Source organism: Achroia grisella, unplaced genomic scaffold (assembly GCF_030625045.1).
Source record: "Achroia grisella isolate CSIRO2021 unplaced genomic scaffold, CSIRO_AGI_Agris_v1 utg1086, whole genome shotgun sequence".
Classification (NCBI taxonomy): domain Eukaryota; kingdom Metazoa; phylum Arthropoda; class Insecta; order Lepidoptera; family Pyralidae; genus Achroia; species Achroia grisella.
The window spans coordinates 3,234,692-3,253,736 of NW_026712572.1; the positions used below are offsets into that span (position 1 = coordinate 3,234,692).

At 35.1% G+C, this 19,045-nt stretch overlaps 1 protein-coding gene across 2 annotated transcripts in view; it reads left to right on the forward strand.

The window, feature by feature from the left end:
• The window catches only part of LOC131843251 (paired box protein Pax-1), a 45,003-nt gene extending 28,705 nt beyond the window's left edge, over nt 1–16,298 (forward strand). Inside the window, exons 2-5 of one of the 2 annotated variants that reach the window (XM_059191876.1) lie at nt 10,008–10,164; nt 12,672–12,804; nt 14,332–14,577; nt 15,748–16,298. In XM_059191876.1, the coding sequence (XP_059047859.1) occupies nt 10,008–10,164; nt 12,672–12,804; nt 14,332–14,577; nt 15,748–15,831 (620 nt within the window). In that variant the 3' untranslated portion in view covers nt 15,832–16,298. The remainder of the gene's footprint in view (nt 1–10,007; nt 10,165–12,671; nt 12,805–14,331; nt 14,578–15,747) is intronic. The other variant, XM_059191885.1, reaches the window with a different exon arrangement.
• The last annotated feature ends 2,747 nt before the right edge of the window (nt 16,299–19,045 follow it).

Sequence of the window (19,045 nt, forward strand, 5' to 3'; positions counted from 1 at the left end):
GTGCGAGGAATCGAACCCGCAACCATCGGATAGTAAAGCGGTGAGCTAAACCACTATACCACCTACTATCCAATGTATGTATTAACTAATTCGAAACAATTGCTATTGATTTGTATTTCGCCCGAACTTGAGCTACTGATCATGTCTAAACTACTATGTCACTGTGTATATAACTACACACTTAGATTGTGGAATGACCTACCTGCCGAGGTTTTCTCGAGAGACTACACCATGGGGTTTTTCAAGAAGGTATATTAAGGTTTCTTAAGGGTCGGCAACGCGTATGTGACACCCCTGGTGTTTCAGGCGTCCATAGGCCGTACGCTTGTTTGCCACCTAAGTGGTATAAAAAAAAACTGATGGCTACAAGAGGCGCGTGCCAGGGTTGATAATTAGCGAGACATGAGTTATGGGTGGGGAGCAGATTGACAGTGTTTATAGAGGTTAATAAGGGCAGCTGATGCCAAATAACTACGCGACATGTCATTTTTCATGTATTTCATTAGAAATAATTACGTGAGTATGAATATAAACTAATAACAAATGGCAGACATTGGTTGGCTGCTTGTAAAAATATTTTGAAATAACTGCGCCCGCGTTAAATTTAGAATAGAAAATCATTTATTCAAATAAATTTAATTTAAGCACTTTTGAATAGTCATTTTTTTTAATCTACCGCTTATTCGGAAAGTGTCTCATCACAAGAAGAATAAGCAAGAAACTTGTGTGTTGCTCTTTTAAACAATCCTTGTAAGTTCACATTTTACAAGTCGAAACGTGTGAATACAAACTACCTATTCTATTTCTATTATAGAATAGAATAAAATAGAAAATCATTTATTCAAATAAACTTATGAACGTCAAGTTTTTACGTTATAATTTTAATTTTTTCCCTACCGTCCAATTCGGTATATACAGCGAGTTCGATGTAGATACAATTGAGAAGAACTGGCAAGAAACTCGATAGAATTACTTTTTTTTAAAAGCCAGTAAGCAATGTATAGGTATTTATATAGGTGTCTGAGAAACTCGATAGAATTTTTTTTTTTTAAAAGCCAGTATATTTCCAATGTATAGGTATTTATATAGGTGTCTATGTCTAACATTAACTAACTAACTACTAGAATAAAAAATCATTTATTGAAATAAACTTACATTGAAGCACTTTTGAATTGTCATAAAAATTTTTTTATCTACCGCTCATTTGGAAAGCTGTCTCATCACAAGAAGAACGAGCAAGAGCCTTGCGTGTTGCTCTTTTAACTAATTTTATTGTTACTTTACATTTTTAAGTTGAAGTGTGTGAATATATACTAGATACCAATTAGCACTAATTAAATTAAATACTGAAATAGAGAAAATATTAAATAAATATAAATTTCAATATAAAATAGCCTATGTGTTATTCTGATCCATAAGCTATATTACTGTAAAGTTTCAACAAAATCCGTTCAGTAGATTTTGCGTGGAAGAGCAACAAACATCCATACTTACAAACTTTCCTATTTATAATTCCTAATTAATTATAAGATAACTTGTGTGAAATTTGATACTCCTAATTTTCGTAAAAAGGGATACAAAGTTTTTTCTTCATCCATTAATATATATAATATAATTTATATATTAATATAGAATACCTATATAAAATCTTTTTAATAGAAATAGAAATAATCTTCATTCAAATAAACTCATTACAAGCACTTTTGAATAGCCATATTTTGATTCTACCACTCATTCGGAATGCAGATTCATCACAAGAAGAATGAGCAAGAAACTTGTGTGTTGCTCTTTTGAATAGATGTTTTTTTTTATATAAATAATTACAGTATAAAAAGTAAGAGGCATGCGATAATCAATATAGAAATCGCTACGCACTCATTATTAGTGTAATCAGATAATATTGTCAGTGCTATGGATGTTAAGTTTTTCTATAAAAACATTATTGTCATTAACGAATTTTTCAATTTTAATAATAATTGTTAAAACAACTAGCTAATCAAAATGAGGCTCGCAATATTGAGTGGTCTTGTATTGATATGACAAGGGCACTCCGTCGGTCGGTCGGTCCGTCCGTCGAGCCGGTAGCTGTGTTTGTGTAGCGGCCGTTTGTCGGCTCCCTGTCCACGTGTGTGGCCCTCCACTCCACTCCACTACACTCCACTCCACTCCAACTAGCCGTCCACTTGTACGGGTGCGTTTACATCTCAAATACTGCTCATATTTTATTCCCCAACACTAAAATATCAATCAGCTTCAAGCCTTTTAAAGATACGAGAAATAATTAATACAGAAAAGATGTCGTAAAAATGGCTATAGGTATATACGCTTCAATATTGCATGGGTGCGGTGCCAGTTTAATTTCACGCATCTCAACCAGCCGTCATCGCAGCTCCCACACGACCTGTCTATAATATAAATAGAGTAAAAAAAACCTTTTTATTTCATACATATCATAAAGAAAACAAGGTTAAATTCTATGTATAATAGTTTATCTATACACATAAATAAAATTGGAGCGTCTGTTTGTAATATTGAAATAACCGTTTTTTACTACATGCATATAAATATAAATACGGTACATACAAAGTATTTTTTTTTTGCAATTTTTGTATGTCTGTCTGTTTGTCTGTTTGTTCCGGCGGCAATGGCTGGACCGATTTTGACGGGACCTTTTTTAGGCAGGTAGCTGATGTAATAAGGAGTAACTTAGGCTACTTTTATTTTAGAAAAATAAAGTTAAATTCCACGCGGACGATGTACAGCTAGTAAAAGTAAAAAAGTAGTGGTAAAAGTTTGTTTTACAATTCGTTCCAGTTTAGTTTCGAATGCCATTCAATGCAAACAAGAAACAATAAGATTTTTCCCTTTTTAATATTAGTAAAAATAGCGTTCTTTTACATTTGAAGTTATTTCATAGTTACATTGTTCTCATGTTTATGAATAAATCTGGAAACACCGTCAATCTGATTAGTTTTTTAATGGGCACAGTTTATCTTTATACCCACTGATCTAAAATAACAGATTAGGCAATAATGGGGAAATATATGTTCAATCAAAGCGATAAGGAAAAATATTTTATGTTAATAATTTTAAGTTACTTTTGTGTTTAAAATAGGAAACAGACCGTCAACCAATCCGTTGATAATTGTTTTTTTTTCTCTTTATTTGTTTAGGAGCTTAGCACAATAGTGATCATGTCAGCTCCGTGTGGACTTCTTAATCAATTACATAACATGTAAACTTTAAATTACTATAAAACAAATCTTACCTACTTTTATCTACAAATTTATAAATTAATACCGATTCTTTTGATGAGAATCAGTATTAATTTATAAATTTGTAGATAAAAGTAGGTAAGTGTGGATGGATATTAAGGGAGGGGACGCCCTAAGAAAAGATGGATGGATTATGTGAAAGATGATATGAATAAAAGAAGAGTATGTTCAGATATGACGACTGATAGAGAGCAGTGGAAAAGAATGACATACTGCGCCGACCCCAAATAATGGGATAAAGGCAAGGCAATGATGAATACCGATTCTTTTGATGCAGGTTCTATAAAATACTATGAAATATTCCTAAATTAATTTTGTTTAAATCTTTTTTTAGTAAGATTTGCCTTTCAATGTTGTTCTTGACGCATTCCATAAACAAATGTTGAACATCATCAATAGCACCACAAGTTTGACAATTAGGGGAGTCTACAAATGACGACAATGCCATCTATGAAAGCATTTTGAAAACATTGAGCCCCATATTAGCACTGATTAAAGTGTAATTAAGTACTGGAAAATAACAAAATGAGTAAATATATGAAAATTACTTTTCTAAACGCATTATTTCATTTTAACATGTATATATAACTTTTTAAAAATTGAATAAACATTTTTGAAAACACAGTTTTGTTTTTTAAAACGTTTGCAAAACTATGAAGAATTCCATCGATACCAATCTCGCCATCTATATGCAACTTTTAGCAATAATAATGGCTACTTCCTCATTGAGTGCCACTGGTACTAATTACATGTCATTCACTAAGAAGTTTCTATACTCGACATCCTTCTCTTTATATTAATGAAATTAATGAAAAATAATTTCATTATCTTAACTAATAATCTTAATGATTGCTTTTAGCAATAAGCCCGCCTTATTGTAACGATACATGTGTCCTTTGTTATATTGTTTGTGCTTCTTCTTTACTGTATGTTGCAAATAAAGTATATTCTATCTATCTATCTATTAATCATATCTATGAGGACGATTTATTATTCGACCAGAACGAGTAATATATGGGAAATCAGAAAGTGTTTGGACTCTAGCAGATAGTACGTCTCAATCTGCTAGAGTTATTTATTTTCCTTAAACAATTATCCAAACACTTTCTGATTTCCGATATATTATGGGAAATCAGAAAGTGTTTGGACTCTAGCAGATAGTACGTCTCAATCTGCTAGAGTTATTTATTTTCCTTAAACAATTATCCAAACACTTTCTGATTTCCGATATATTATGGGAAATCAGAAAGTGTTTGGACTCTAGCAGATAGTACGTCTCAATCTGCTAGAGTTATTTATTTTCCTTAAACAATTATCCAAACACTTTCTGATTTCCGATATATTATGGGAAATCAGAAAGTGTTTGGACTCTATCAGATAGTACGTCTCAATCTGCTAGAGTTATTTATTTTCCTTAAACAATTATCCAAACACTTTCTGATTTCCGATATATTATGGGAAATCAGAAAGTGTTTGGACTCTATCAGATAGTACGTCTCAATCTGCTAGAGTTATTTATTTTCCTTAAACAATTATTTATTTTCGCGATGTAGTAGTGTGCAATTTTATTTTAGTAACGATAAAAAATTACATATAATTCGAACAGAGAAAACATTTTCACAGCCTATTACGTTAAAGTATCACAACACTTTGAAAATATATTCTCCGAATGATACCACAAAGTCTCCGAACATAAAAGAAACAGTTAAATTGAAGATACGATATATTTCAGCGAAAGAATACGATAAACGAGACATATTAAAATATTTCACAACGGAATGCTGTAAAGTTGTAGTATAGTGCTAGTACGGGAGGTAATCTAAAGTTTTATCGAACCATTGAACCCTTTGTTATTCTCCAAACTGGCTGCTTTAAACGAAAGGAGCAATATATCTCAAAGAGCTCTAACATCTAAAGTCTCGCATGAATTAATGAACGCGTTTTATTCGCCGAAAACACTAGTAACTGTCAACGGTGTACGTCAAAGGGGAATCATAAATTACGCGGGAAAGAAAGATGTTTCCCGCCTTATTGTTTTACGTGCCGCTCTGACTTATTGCTCCGCGGATATTGCCGTCTCGCTCGTGAACCAATTAGCCGAGACCAAAGAAACCGCTTCGGGAAAACGCGCCGAGTTAATATTATTAGTGACAAGGAGTTTTCGTTAATCGATTTGTTTTAATGTTTGTATTAATCTTGTGAACTATTTATTACATGAAGGAACTCATTAAGTATATTTACGTCCATTTTCATCAATTGCTTGTCTATTCATTGTTAGATATAGTACTTACAGTTGGAATGCCACAAGGATCAATTTTGAGCCACTTGGATTTTCTTTTTAATGTACCGCTCATTCGGAAAGCTGTCTCATCACAAGAAGAACAAGCAAGAAACTTGCGTGTTGCTCTTTTAAATAATTTTATTCTTGCTTTACAATTTAAGTTTAAGTGTGTGAATACAAACTACCGATTAGCACTAATTCAATTAAATAATCAAGTAGAAAAATATTGAATACACAACAACTGGTTAAACAATTAATAAGAGGAAATCAGTCATAGTGATTAGAGTAGACCAGTCCCAAAAAAATCCTTAATACTATAAAAACAATGTTCTAATAGCCAATTATAAAGTCTAGATGGGCGATAGCACCTACAGAAGAAGAATGAATATGTATTAAATTTAAATGACGCTAAGTTATAAGTCGTGTAACAGCTAGTGTAACATAATTTCTAAAAAGATAAAAAAGAAACCTTATGGTGTAAATAAAAACGGTCAGATTGCATAGTCCGTCCTCTTGACCCGTGACCGTGACGGTCACAAACCGCAGACTCGTCTGGCGGCCCGGCTGCGCTCGCCCGCTGCACATGTGGAGTTTTTGTCACTTCCGAGAACAGGCCGTACTTCGTTCTTGTCACTGCCGCTGTACATCAAAGGGTTCCAGTTATTTTGTATTTTAATTTTTGGAAGTATACATTACACTGTGTTTTTTCAGTAGCTTGGGGGCCTGATTACCATATTTAGATGAGTGTTTTCAACAGAGTTACTCTGTAAAAAGATCTTTGACAGCCTCAGTGGACTAGCAGTTTAGCTCATGATTATTTCCTATGGTCGCTGGTTCGATTCTTTGATCGATATAAATATTTGTACTCATGTGTATGATGGTTTGAATAGGTTTGGGTGTCTTCAGTTCTTTTTGGTAGTTTTTATGTTTTTTATATATTTTTGAATTTTATATTCCTGATTACCATATTTAGATGAGTGTTTTCAGCAGAGTTACTCTGTAAAAAGATCTTTGACAGCCTCAGTGGACTAGCAGTTTAGCTCATGATTATTTCCTATGGTCGCTGGTTCGATTCTTTGATCGATATAAATATTTGTACTCATGTGTATGATTGTTTGTATCGGTTTGGGTGTTTTTAGTGTATAGTATGATGCTGACGGTAACCATTTTGATAGTTTTTATGTTTTTTATATATTTTTGAATTTCATATTCCTGATTACCATATTTAGATGAGTGTTTTCAGCAGAGTTACTCTGTAAAAAGATATTTGACAGCCTCAGTGGACTAGAAGTTTACCTCATAATTATTTCCGATGGTCCCTGGTTCGACTCTTTGATCGATATAAATATTTGTATTTATTACTATGATTGTTTGCATCGGTTTGCGTGTCTTCAGTGTATGTATAGTATGATGCTGACGGCAACCTTTTTGGCAGTTTTTGTGTTTTTTATATATTTTTGAATTTTATATTTTGACCTTCTGTTTTTATATACTATGTTTTCTTAAGCCATATTCATTGTCTTTATATTTAGTGAGCTGATTACACATATTTTAGCTCACCTAGGAACGTGTCTCATTTTAAACCATCATAAAATACACTCCTTCCGCAACATAATGTAAATATGTATTGACAAAAAATGTTTCTGTGCATTTAATCAGTTTACTACTACTAATACAGTTTACCCTGAACATATTCTCAGTTTTCTATTGCGCTGTTGTCGCAACTGACGTTGAAGGATGTTTAATTTCATCTCTTTAATTCTTACGCGTTGGATTGTTATTGTATAAACAAAATTGCTTCGTGCTTTTATTTACGACTAGTTAAGACTAGTAATCAATATTGCTGAGAGTTATAAGTGTAATAAGCATGTACAATCTGGATTAAATGGATTAAAATAGTATTTAGTTTTTTGTTTCTGTCAGAAAAAAAATGCGTGATATTTGCCGATTGTTTTTTGTTTCTATCAGAAAAAAAAATGCGTGATATTTGCCGATACCCTCCCCCCCTCTCCAATATAAGATTAGATGAGATTTGACTCGACCCCCTCCCCCCCATAAACATCTCACGTAACTTATGGACGCCCCCTTACGAGCTGACTGAAATGAATTATAAACAACAAATAAACTAACTTTCCTATTTATAAAATTAAAATAATTAATATATCAACGGAATTGGAAGCGATGCACAGGTTCGTTTCAATTTGTCATCATATTGCAATATGGCCGCAAAGAGATGACACGGACGAAGAGAGAGAAACTTATCGTAACTATAACTGAAAAAAATTATAATAAAAAAAATGTGTTCATATGCGGCTAAAATGTCCTACATTAATAAATCTTCATTTAATTTGAATTTTAAGCTGGATTTCACCAATCGCAATATAAACAAGTTCAAGGAAACGGAGTTTAGTGTAAACTCGAAAAAAAGGTCGACGTTGATCTCATCTTAGCGAAAACTAGTTCAGCTTGCAGCGGTGAAATTCAATGAACTTTCTTCTTTGATTTCTTGATTCTTTGAACTCGTTTAAACGTTTTAAACGGTGTTAAGTTTGAACTAAACGCGATCAGTTTCTTGGTTAAAATCCGGCCGTAGTTTTGTATATAAATATTCTTTGCACACATTTTTAAAGCAGAGATTAGGTGTAGAATTAATCACAGACAACAGTGTACTGAAGTATTTTTAATTACCAGATAACAGTAACATAGTAATGCTAAATGTACATTCAACAATTATTTAACTAAGTACTTATTAATTTATATCAAAACTAGTCAAAAACTAAAATTGATATTCGGTAGTTTCTGATATAGCAGTGATGGAACAGATAAACAGACGTATTCATAAGGTGAACTATCTTACCCAACACTATTCCCTGCACATTGGCAGTGCAACAACATAAATCATTGCCAGACAAATCGCAAAGGAAATCCGATGAGACAAAGCACTTGGCCGTCTCCAGCCAACTTGATATATAGCGTGAATAAAAAAACAAGTCTGTTGACATATCGCGCACTCCTTGCTCATTTGCTCTTTTGGTCACTGGTGAGGTGCAAATTGCACCAACCCCTTAACAAAACGGTTGAGTGATGAGCCTACTAGGGTTGTCTACAGTAAACATTTTTTATATTTTTTTATATTTCACACAGCGCCATCCAGACCAGGGGTGTTATGGATATGAAATTTCGGATACGGATAGGTTTCGGATATAGGAATGGTTATTATACCGGATACGGATACGAATGCGGATGAAATTATTTCGGATTATCCGTTAGTTTCGGATAATTTCGATTACTTAAGGAATTTCAAAAGTAAAATACAAATAGCTAATAAAATGGTGTAACGTGTCTCAATTAGGCTCCGCCCCAATCCGATATTGTCCGAAACTTTTATTTCGGATTCGGTTACGGTTACGGATAATTTATTATATCGGATATCCGATAGTTTCGGTTACGATTACGGAGCTTCTTAACATCCCTGATCCATACACAAGTTAAGCTAGCTAAAGCTTGTGTTATAGGTACTATTACAACTGATACAAATACATAGATATATATTTTTTTATAAATACATACATATTATACATATAAAACACCCAGACCGATATAAACAATCATACTCATGAATACAAAAGTTTGTGCCGTGCGAGGAATTGAACCCGCGACCATCGGCTGGCATATATATATTTTTTTGTTACTATCAATATATATACTGCACCATCTATAAATAAATAAATATGAAATGTCTGTTCATAAATTCAAATTAATAACTTATCACTAAATGTATTATATACGGTACTCAAAATTTTTTTTTGTCTGTTAGTTTGTTCCTAATCAATTCTGAAACATCTAGATTGATTTCGACGGGACTTTCAATCGCAGATAGCTAAAGTTTCATGTAATTAATTATGTTGTATGTGATTAGGCTAACTTTATATTTGAAACTTTATTACATTTTAATATTTTTTTTATTAAAATGTAACAAAGTTTCAAATATAAAGTTCAATTATCTTATATATAAAATTCTCGTGTCACAGTTTTCGTTCCCATACTCCTCCGAAATGGCTTGACCGATTCTCATGAAATTTTGTGAGCGTATTGAGTAGGTCTGAGACCTAATTTTTTTTTATTTTAAGGCAAACAGTGTTTTCCGATACAGCTAGTATAATATAATATTATATAGTAGCTATAGCGAATATTGTATTAAGATTGTTGTGATGTGGGGCATGTACTACGAACGTATATAAAACGATTTTTATGTTTTTTAACTACCCCCTTTCCCTCAAAGTCATGTTAAAACTGGTCAAGAGGACGGGAGCCGCCTCACTGACCGTCGGAGTGGTCTCCGCGCCAGCACTCTACGGACCTCTGACCTCCTATGAACTTTGGATGATACATCCTACTCTGAGGGTCCAAAATAAGGCATTATAATATAGTGTGCTCAATATCCTTGCCAGCAGATCCGAATGGCGGCGGCATGGGCAACCCTGGCGTCGGTGGTGGTACCCAGCAGTACGGGGAGGTGAACCAACTAGGAGGAGTTTTCGTCAACGGTAGACCTCTGCCCAACGCGGTCAGATTAAGGATTGTAGAGCTGGCACAGCTGGGCATCAGGTGAGTCCATCTATACACATAATTAAAATTGGAGTGTCAGTAAAATTGAAATTATCGGTCGATTATTATTTCGGAAGCCCTGCTAACAATAATAATAATCTCAGGACAGTTCACACAGCACTAGCCGTGGTCACGAGCTGACTGGAGTAACAGCGATGTCAATGTAGATAGGTGACAGCAGTTTTTTCTTCATCTACCGTCACTAGATTGTTTAACGAAAGTTCGCGACACACAGCACTCACGGTATCCGTACACTTATTGACTATTGATGCTACTGAACTTTGCTTGCATTTATTTATGATGGAATGTGGTAGATGAATAAAAAACTGCTGTCACCTATCTACATTGACATCGCTGTTACTCCAGTCAGCTCGTGACCACGGCTAGTGCAACCTAGTCGAAACGTCGAGAGAGGTAAATACCTTTATTTGCCATAAAATTATTCGTGTTAAGACCCGGTTAACAGCGTCATCTAGACCCAAGTTAAGCCAGCTGAAGCCTGCGTTATGGGTACAAGACAACTGATACAAATATTTATGTTTTCATAAATACATACATACATAGAAAACGCCCAGACCGCCACAAAATCATACTCATGGATATTAATGCCTGTGCCGTGCGAGGAATCGAACCCGCGACCATCGGAAGTAAGACAGTATGCCAAACCGTTCAGGCCGTCTCATACTTCTTTTGGATCAGATTATCGACCACTGGTTAGGCTATTTCCTTTTAATAAAATTGCAATAGCTTATACTGAAGGTCATTCTATACTTCTAATTTGAACTTAAAAAGAAATCTGCTTTTTGTAGACATGTAGGTACTAGAACATTTGAAAGGAAAAAGAGCTGAGTTTCCTGTGACTTCTAAACTCGAAAGCACTCCGAACTGACGGTAGATTTGACATATCATAAGAGTCTGTGATAGATCTACTTGAATAAACATATTTTGATATTGATTAATTTGTTTATGATGAGTATGAAGTCAGGTACGTTACCACATCGAGGCGAGTTCTCTAAAAAAAATGGATGTTTTCTGGGGAGGACCCCGTGGAGGTCAACCTCACACGGTACACTGCTAGCTATATGGTCTCTACACCAAAACTAACAATCCCTTTACCCCTTCTTCTGCATGTTTGCGAGAGTGCTACTCCATAACTCATCGTCACCGATTTTATTTGAATAAATAATAATAATAATCTCAGGACAATTCCCACAGCGCCATCTAGACCCAAGTTAAACTAGTTAAAGCTTGTGTTATGGGCAATATAACTGATACAAATACATAGATTTTTTTTCGTAATTACATACATAATACACATAGAAAATACCCAGACCGATACAAACAATCATATTCATGAATACAAATGTTTGTGCCGTGCGAGGAATCGAACCCGCGACCATCGGACGTAAAGCGGTGTGCTAAACCGCTAGACCACCGAGGTCGTCGTAAAGATTATTTCTATTTCTTTTCCTATTTATTAAAATATGCAATTGAGAGTCTTGCCAGTTATTCTCAATTGGATCTATGTACTTTACTGGACGGTAGGGGAAAAATATAATCTATATTAATAATTTCGTCAAGGAGTATGGTAGACTCGAACGAAACCTTATGTGAATAACAGAACATAAAAAAATATTGATTTCGAGTCGACAACATATATCCGCAAAATTCGGATTATGGAGTATTTCGTTAAATTCTAATGACACTGACAAACAAACCGCAGTCGCCATCTTTTCATTTCACTAGCGTTTTCTTCGATCGTTGACGTTTCGCGAAAATATTGTTTTTGACACTTTTTTATGATAAAGTATGTGTTTTTTCTTTAAACCTGAAATTGGCCGATTGCGAGACAAATTTGGCATTTTTTTTATTAATTTGTGTTACGGCTCTGGATACAAGTTCTTTTTAGCCCAACTTAAAGTTTTACAAAAAAATAAAAATTATTTGTATAAAAACTTTTGCACTTTTTATTTACTACATTTATTAAACACAATGAACGAAGCTTTACAAATCTATGCCTTGCTTACTTTTAATATTCCATGAGAACCGATGACTACAGAAATATCTACCCACATTTCACCCGAGCGAAGCCGGGATTTCATCTAGTATAAAAAAATTTACGTTCATAAGCGGCTAAAATGTCCTACATGAATAAATGATTTTTGAATATGAATTTGAATGTTTAATAACATATATTTTCAGGTAATTGGTTTTACTACAATCGACGACCTCGGTGGTCTAGCAGTTTAGCACACCGCTTTACGTCCGATGGTCGCGGGTTCGATTCCTCGCACGGCACAAACATATGTACATGAATATGATTGTTTGTATCGGTCTGGGTGTTTTCTATGTACGATATGTATGTATTTACGAAAAAAATATCTATGTATTTGTATCAGTTATCTAGTACCCGTAACACAAGCTTTAGCTAGCTTAACTTGTGACTAGATGGCGCTGTGTGAAATGTCCTGAGATTATTATAGATTATAATATTTATTGTTATATAGGCCTTGCGACATCAGTCGACAACTGAGGGTATCCCACGGCTGCGTCTCCAAGATCCTGGCGCGCTATCATGAGACCGGCTCCATTCTGCCGGGCGCCATTGGAGGCTCCAAGCCCAGAGTCACCACACCCAAGGTACTAATTAAATACCTTTTTATATTTAGGCTGAAGTATATGAGTCTTCACGAGTTGATCCATGGAATTCAATATCATCATCATCATCATCATCGCAGACCGGAAGACGTCCACTGCTGGACATAGGCCTCCCCCAAAGATCTCCACGACGATCGGTCCTGCGCTGCTCGCATACAATGCCTTCAATTCAAATAGAATTCAAAGGATGAAAGAAGAATTCAAACGCCCTTGTACATTACATTTATTCTGTATAATTTTTTTTTATTATGTGTGTGTGTACAATAAAGAATAAAGAAATCAATAATATTTACGTAAATGTATAGATACTTTAGTTAGGGGGCGTCCATAAATTACGTGAGATGTTTTTCTAATTTTCTGTCCTCCCCCCCTGGTGAGATGTCGTGAGATTTTATTCAACCCTCTCTCCCATCCCTCAATCTCACGTGAGATTTTTCAAAATGTGTTATTCTTACGTAAACGCGATAGATTGTTATTGTAAAAAGACAAAAAAATGCTTGGTGCTTTTATTTACGACTAGTTAAGACTAGTAATCAATATTGCTGAGAGTTATAAATGTAATAACCATGTACAGTCTGGATTAAATGGAGCAAAATAGCATATATATTTTGTTTCGATCAGAAAAAAAATTGCGTGATATTTGCCGAGCCCCCCCCCCCCCTCGACCCCCCCCTCCTCCTCCCTCTCTCCAACGTAAGATTAGATGAGATTTGACTCGACCCCCTCCCCCCCCTAAACATCTCACGTAATTTATGTACGCCCCCTTATGTAACCTACAGTGAAGACAACATATAAGCAATGTAATAAAAAACATATGTTAAGGTTATATCAGTAGAGTGTATGTACATAATAATGTAACATTTATTCGTATCTAAAACATTATAAACGTATATATACGTTTATAATCTTATTAATATTCAATTATAGTAAGAGATACTCATGATTATAATAACAGATAGTCATACTCGTGAACGGGTGCTGCTTGTGGGGACTGGTCTGTTCAGGTTGCGAACACTGATTAGATTTTTTGATTTTTTTTATATAGCATATGCTGGTGGTCACTCTATTCTCCCAAATTTGAATTTAAATGAAATAGTATTATTGTAAATATGTACAACATTAAAAAAAAATACGAGCTGAGTTTCTTATCAGTTCTTCTCATCTCGAAATCATTCCGAACTGACGGTAGATTTGACATATCATAAGAGTCTGTAATAGACCTACATGAATAAAGATATTTTGAATTTGAATTTGAATTAAATTTGATACACAAAAAAATATCTGTGGTGCTGTTGAAGAACAGCTACCACCTACCATAAGGTAAAGTACCTACCGTAGTAAAAATAATTTCAATTCCACTTACATTTAACCGTTGCAGCGCAGGACCGATCGTCGTGGAGATCGTGGGGAGGCCTATGTTCAGCAGTGGACGTCTTCCGGGCTGCGATGATGATGATGATGATGAATCGTAGTAGTAGACATAAATCAGAGTATCTCGTCTTCTTGCAGGTGGTATCATACATAAAGCAGCTGAAAGCGAAAGACCCTGGTATTTTCGCGTGGGAGATCAGAGACCGGCTCCTGGCAGACGGGGTCTGTGACAAGTACAACGTGCCGTCAGTGTCCAGCATCAGCAGGATCTTGAGGAACAAGCTGGGCGGAGGGGCCCTGTACCCCGTGCCTCCACTGTACCCTGTACCTCCCCAGAGATGCTGGCCATTGCATCAACCGTATGACTACTATGTTTATCTGCAGGTGAGATAATCTATATACATATAAATAAAATTGTAGTGTCTGTTTGTAATATAGAAATAGTTTTTTACTACATGCATATGAATATAAATACGGTACACCAAAATAATTTTTTTACTATTTTTGTCTATCTATCTGTTTTTTCCGGGTAATCTCTGAAATGGATGGACCGATTTTGACGACTTTTATTGGCAGATAGCTGATGTAATAAGAAGTAACTTAGGCTATACTTTAGAAAACTAAAGTTAAATTCCACGCAGACGAAGTAGCGGGTACAGTTGGTAATAATAATAACATTGAGAAAGTATTAGAGTTACTTCACCAGTATCTCTAAATATAATAGTTTAGAACTAGATGGCGCTGTGTGAATAGTCCTGTGTTATTATTATTGGCCTCGGTGATTTGGTATACCGCTTTACTCCCGAAGGTCGCCCTTCATATTTATATTCTTGAGTATAATTCTTTGTATCGGTCTAGTGTTTCCTATGTATATTATATGTATTTAAAAAAAATGTCTAAGTATTTATATCAGTTGTCTTGTACCGCTAACAAAAGATCTGGGGATCGATCGGAGCGGGGTAGTAAAGCAATGTGCTAAACCACATTAACGAGATCGTTAAATTAGAATACCGAATTGTTTTGAGAATGTACGCCATCCATAAGCCAGGCGATAAGCCAGGACAATTCAATCTTATCCCGAGCTAAGCAGATTTGACAGTCAGATGTATAACGTGGAAGTATGAACGAAATTATTTTCATTCGAACGAATTAGTGAATGAACTTAATCATATTACATTTACGCTTAAGATTAAATCTTAAGCATGTACAATCTGGATTAAATGGACCAAAATAGTTTTTTTTTTGTTTCAATCCGAAAAAAAGTTGCGTGATATTTGCCGAGACCCTCCTCTCTCCAACTTAAGATTAGATGAGATTTGACTCGACCCCCTCCCCACCTTAAACATCTCACGTAATTTATAGCCCCCTAACTATGTAATTGATAATGGTATGTTAAACCAGTTAATCATAACTCACGTGGAGGTTAACCTAAAAACCTTGTCATATTTATACTTACAAGCGTAAAAGAGAGTACACACAATGGAAGGTAATGGCTTATAATTTTCTGTATGTACTTTCAACAGTACAATTATAATAAGAGATATATATTTCCAGGGCCGGCAGCACGCGGCAGGCAACCCTCACGCTCTGCCACACCCTCACCAGCAGCCCCCGCCGCACCACACGCACGCTCTCTGACGCCACCCCCACCCCGCCACCAACCATGACCGGTGAACACCACCACGTGGAATACGGGACCACACGAGAACCACATGAGGGAAGAGTAACAGTGGTATATAATAACGAGGTACTCGTAAGTGGCATGATATTCCTGATCCTGGATTTCTGGATGGATGGCGGTTCTCCACCGAACTTCTTTATAGAATTTTTTGCCACGTCATATCACAGAAGAGAAGAGTAGGTAACAGTGGTCTATCATAACGATGTACTCATAAGTGGCATGATTCCTGATCCAGGATTCCTGGATGGATGGCGGTCTTCTACCTTACTTCTTTGTAGAAAATTTTTGCCAGGTTTTATCACAGAAGGAAAGAGTAACAGTAATCTATCATAGCGAGGTACTCGTAAGTGGCATGATTCCTGATCCTGGATTCCTGGATAACAGCCAGTCCTCCACTTTACTTCTTTATAGAAAATGTTTACCATGTCATGTGGAATCACTTCCCAGAAACGATATTTCCGAAAAGATTACGATATTGAAATTATAAAAACAATTGAACATGCTACGTCATTGAGACATCATCTCCCAGCAGTGGTATTTCCGATACGATGTTAAAATCCTCAAGAGGAGATCTTATCCATCCTTAAGAAGCTGGCAATGCACTACGACATTGAGAAACTCATCCTAGCAATAGCATTTCCGAATATTATATTGAAATGCCCAAGAAGAGAGCTCATTCATCTTTAAAAGACCCTGCAACTCATCTACAAACCCCCTAGGTGGTCATGGACGGTGGTAATCACATACCTTCAGGCGAGCCGCAAGTTAGTTTACTATACTATCAAGAAATCGATGACAATGTACGTGGTATAAATGATTTAAGAAATCAGGTGTAAAGTGGTTATTGAAAATAATGTAGTATTGGAAAGGAGCAAAATGATAGTGTTGGAATGTATAGAGTTATATCAGGTGATGATAATTTTTATTTAGCTCCTGAAAACTCACAAACAGTGAAGTTCAGTGACATGTGTGACGAAATGACATTAAGAATATTATTGAAAGTATTATTTGTGTAAATAAGAATGTGTAAGATATTAGTTCAGTAGGTAGATATTATTAAGCATAAGAGAATAATGTATAAATTTAAATTAAACATACATACCTTCACGCAGTGGCTTTAGGGGGTGCTGAATAGGGCAATAGGGGCCTCGATTTTGCAGAGGACTTGCTTAACAACCAAAGCAAGTTTTAAACAACCTTGCCCTGCCTTGCCTTGGCAAGGTGCAAAAATTTCCCGAATTTTCGAGCCATTTAATCGCAAATGAACAAAATTACCAACACTAAAATATACAATTAAAAAAAATGTAAAAATAATCTTGAATTAGCGGAAAATTCCCGCCTTTGAATTATTTGGCCTCGGTGGTTTAGCGATAACGCACATCGCCTTACTTCCAATCGTCGCGGGTTCGATTCCTCCCACAGTACAATTATTCAGGACTATGATTGTTTGTATCGCTGGGTGTTTTCAATGTATTTAAAAAAATGTATCTATGTATTTATATCAGTTGTCAAGTACCTATAACACAAGCTCTGCTTAGGTTGAGACTAAATGACTCTATGTAAGTTGGCCTGAGATTATTATCTATTAAAAAGAAAAATTGATCACCATAGAGTCGTAAAGTTTCCAATAGTGGTTAGATTTCCGCACTGAACATTTGTGATCTCACACGTCCGAATTAAACAAAATAAATCATTAACAATTAACATATACACTAAAGTAAGATTATTAATTCCAGTCAGTAAAAGTGCAACTGTCACTGATACAAAAAAGAGTGACCCGCTACAGTAGTGATGTTCCGCAATCAATAGACTTAGACGTTTAGTCATGCTTTATTTTATTAGGTATATAGACCTTTTTTTTTAATGTTAAATAATTAATACATACCGTATTAAACAATACGATTTTAGAAATATGGACCTTACCAGCATATTAAAATTTCTCACTACAACATTATTACAAAAGCTGGGAAAAAATTTAAAAAGAGATTCAGAGGAATTAATACTAGAATTTTTATTTGTATAAAGGCAATTTGATATTGAATAAAAAAAATGTAATCTCGACTAACTTTTAATTGTAAAAACTCGATTCTATCACATCACTATTTATGTGGGGATAAAAACCTGCAACACTGGAAATGTCATTTTACTTTACTGTACATTTTGAAATAATTTTAGTTAATTGAGAGCATGTCCAAAGCTCTCTTATCACTTTTACTACTTTCCCATTGCTTTGTCGCCTGCGTATATCTTTAAATGTCTATCTCATTATATTATATTGAAATAGATGTTATTTTGCGGAAGTCCACTACATTACTTAAGGGACTTATATCTCTTTAATTACGCTACTATGATGGCCTCAATCGGAGTGTAGTCGTTGAACAGTCAACACTATACGAACTCTATTCATTGCCTAATGATGCCTCGTTCAGAGCCGAAACACATGTTTTAATAGTGTAAAATCAATAACTCGGAATTTGCACGGTAATGGGGAAGACGCTTCCAGATGCAGTGGTCAGGTTTTCGCTCTGAACATTTGTGGTCTCACACATGCTAATGGTAGTGTAATCTATACATCTATACATATAAATAAAATTGGAGTGTCTGTTTGTAATATTAAAATAACCGTTTTTTACTACATGCATATGAATATAAATTCGGTACATACAAAAAAATAACATATTTTATTATTTTTGTCTGTCTATTCATCTGTTTATTCCGGCTAATCTCAGAAATGGCTGGACCGATTTTGACGGGACTTTTTTTGGTAGGTAGCTGATGTAATAAGGAGTAACTTAGGCTACTTTTATTTTAGAAAAAAAGTTAAATTCCACGCGGACGAAGTCGCGGGAACTGCTAGTTAAAAATATAAGTACAGTAAGCAATATCTCAGCTATTTGAACTGTGAGGCATCTTCCGTGGAAGTTCGTGTTACATTTTGGAGGGTATGCCAGTGAAATTCCTGTGTATTTCTCTGCATACCACGTCAGTCCTCTGGAACAATTACGAGGAAACACGGGCATTACAATGTACTCTCCAACACATTAGCTTCGTCATCATTTTCCATCCAGTGGGCCGGTTTGTCATTCCATTCATTTCTGTATACTTATTTTATTAGTCAAATTATTATATACATCTACCTACATTTTTATATGTATTTCAAGAAAATTGTGT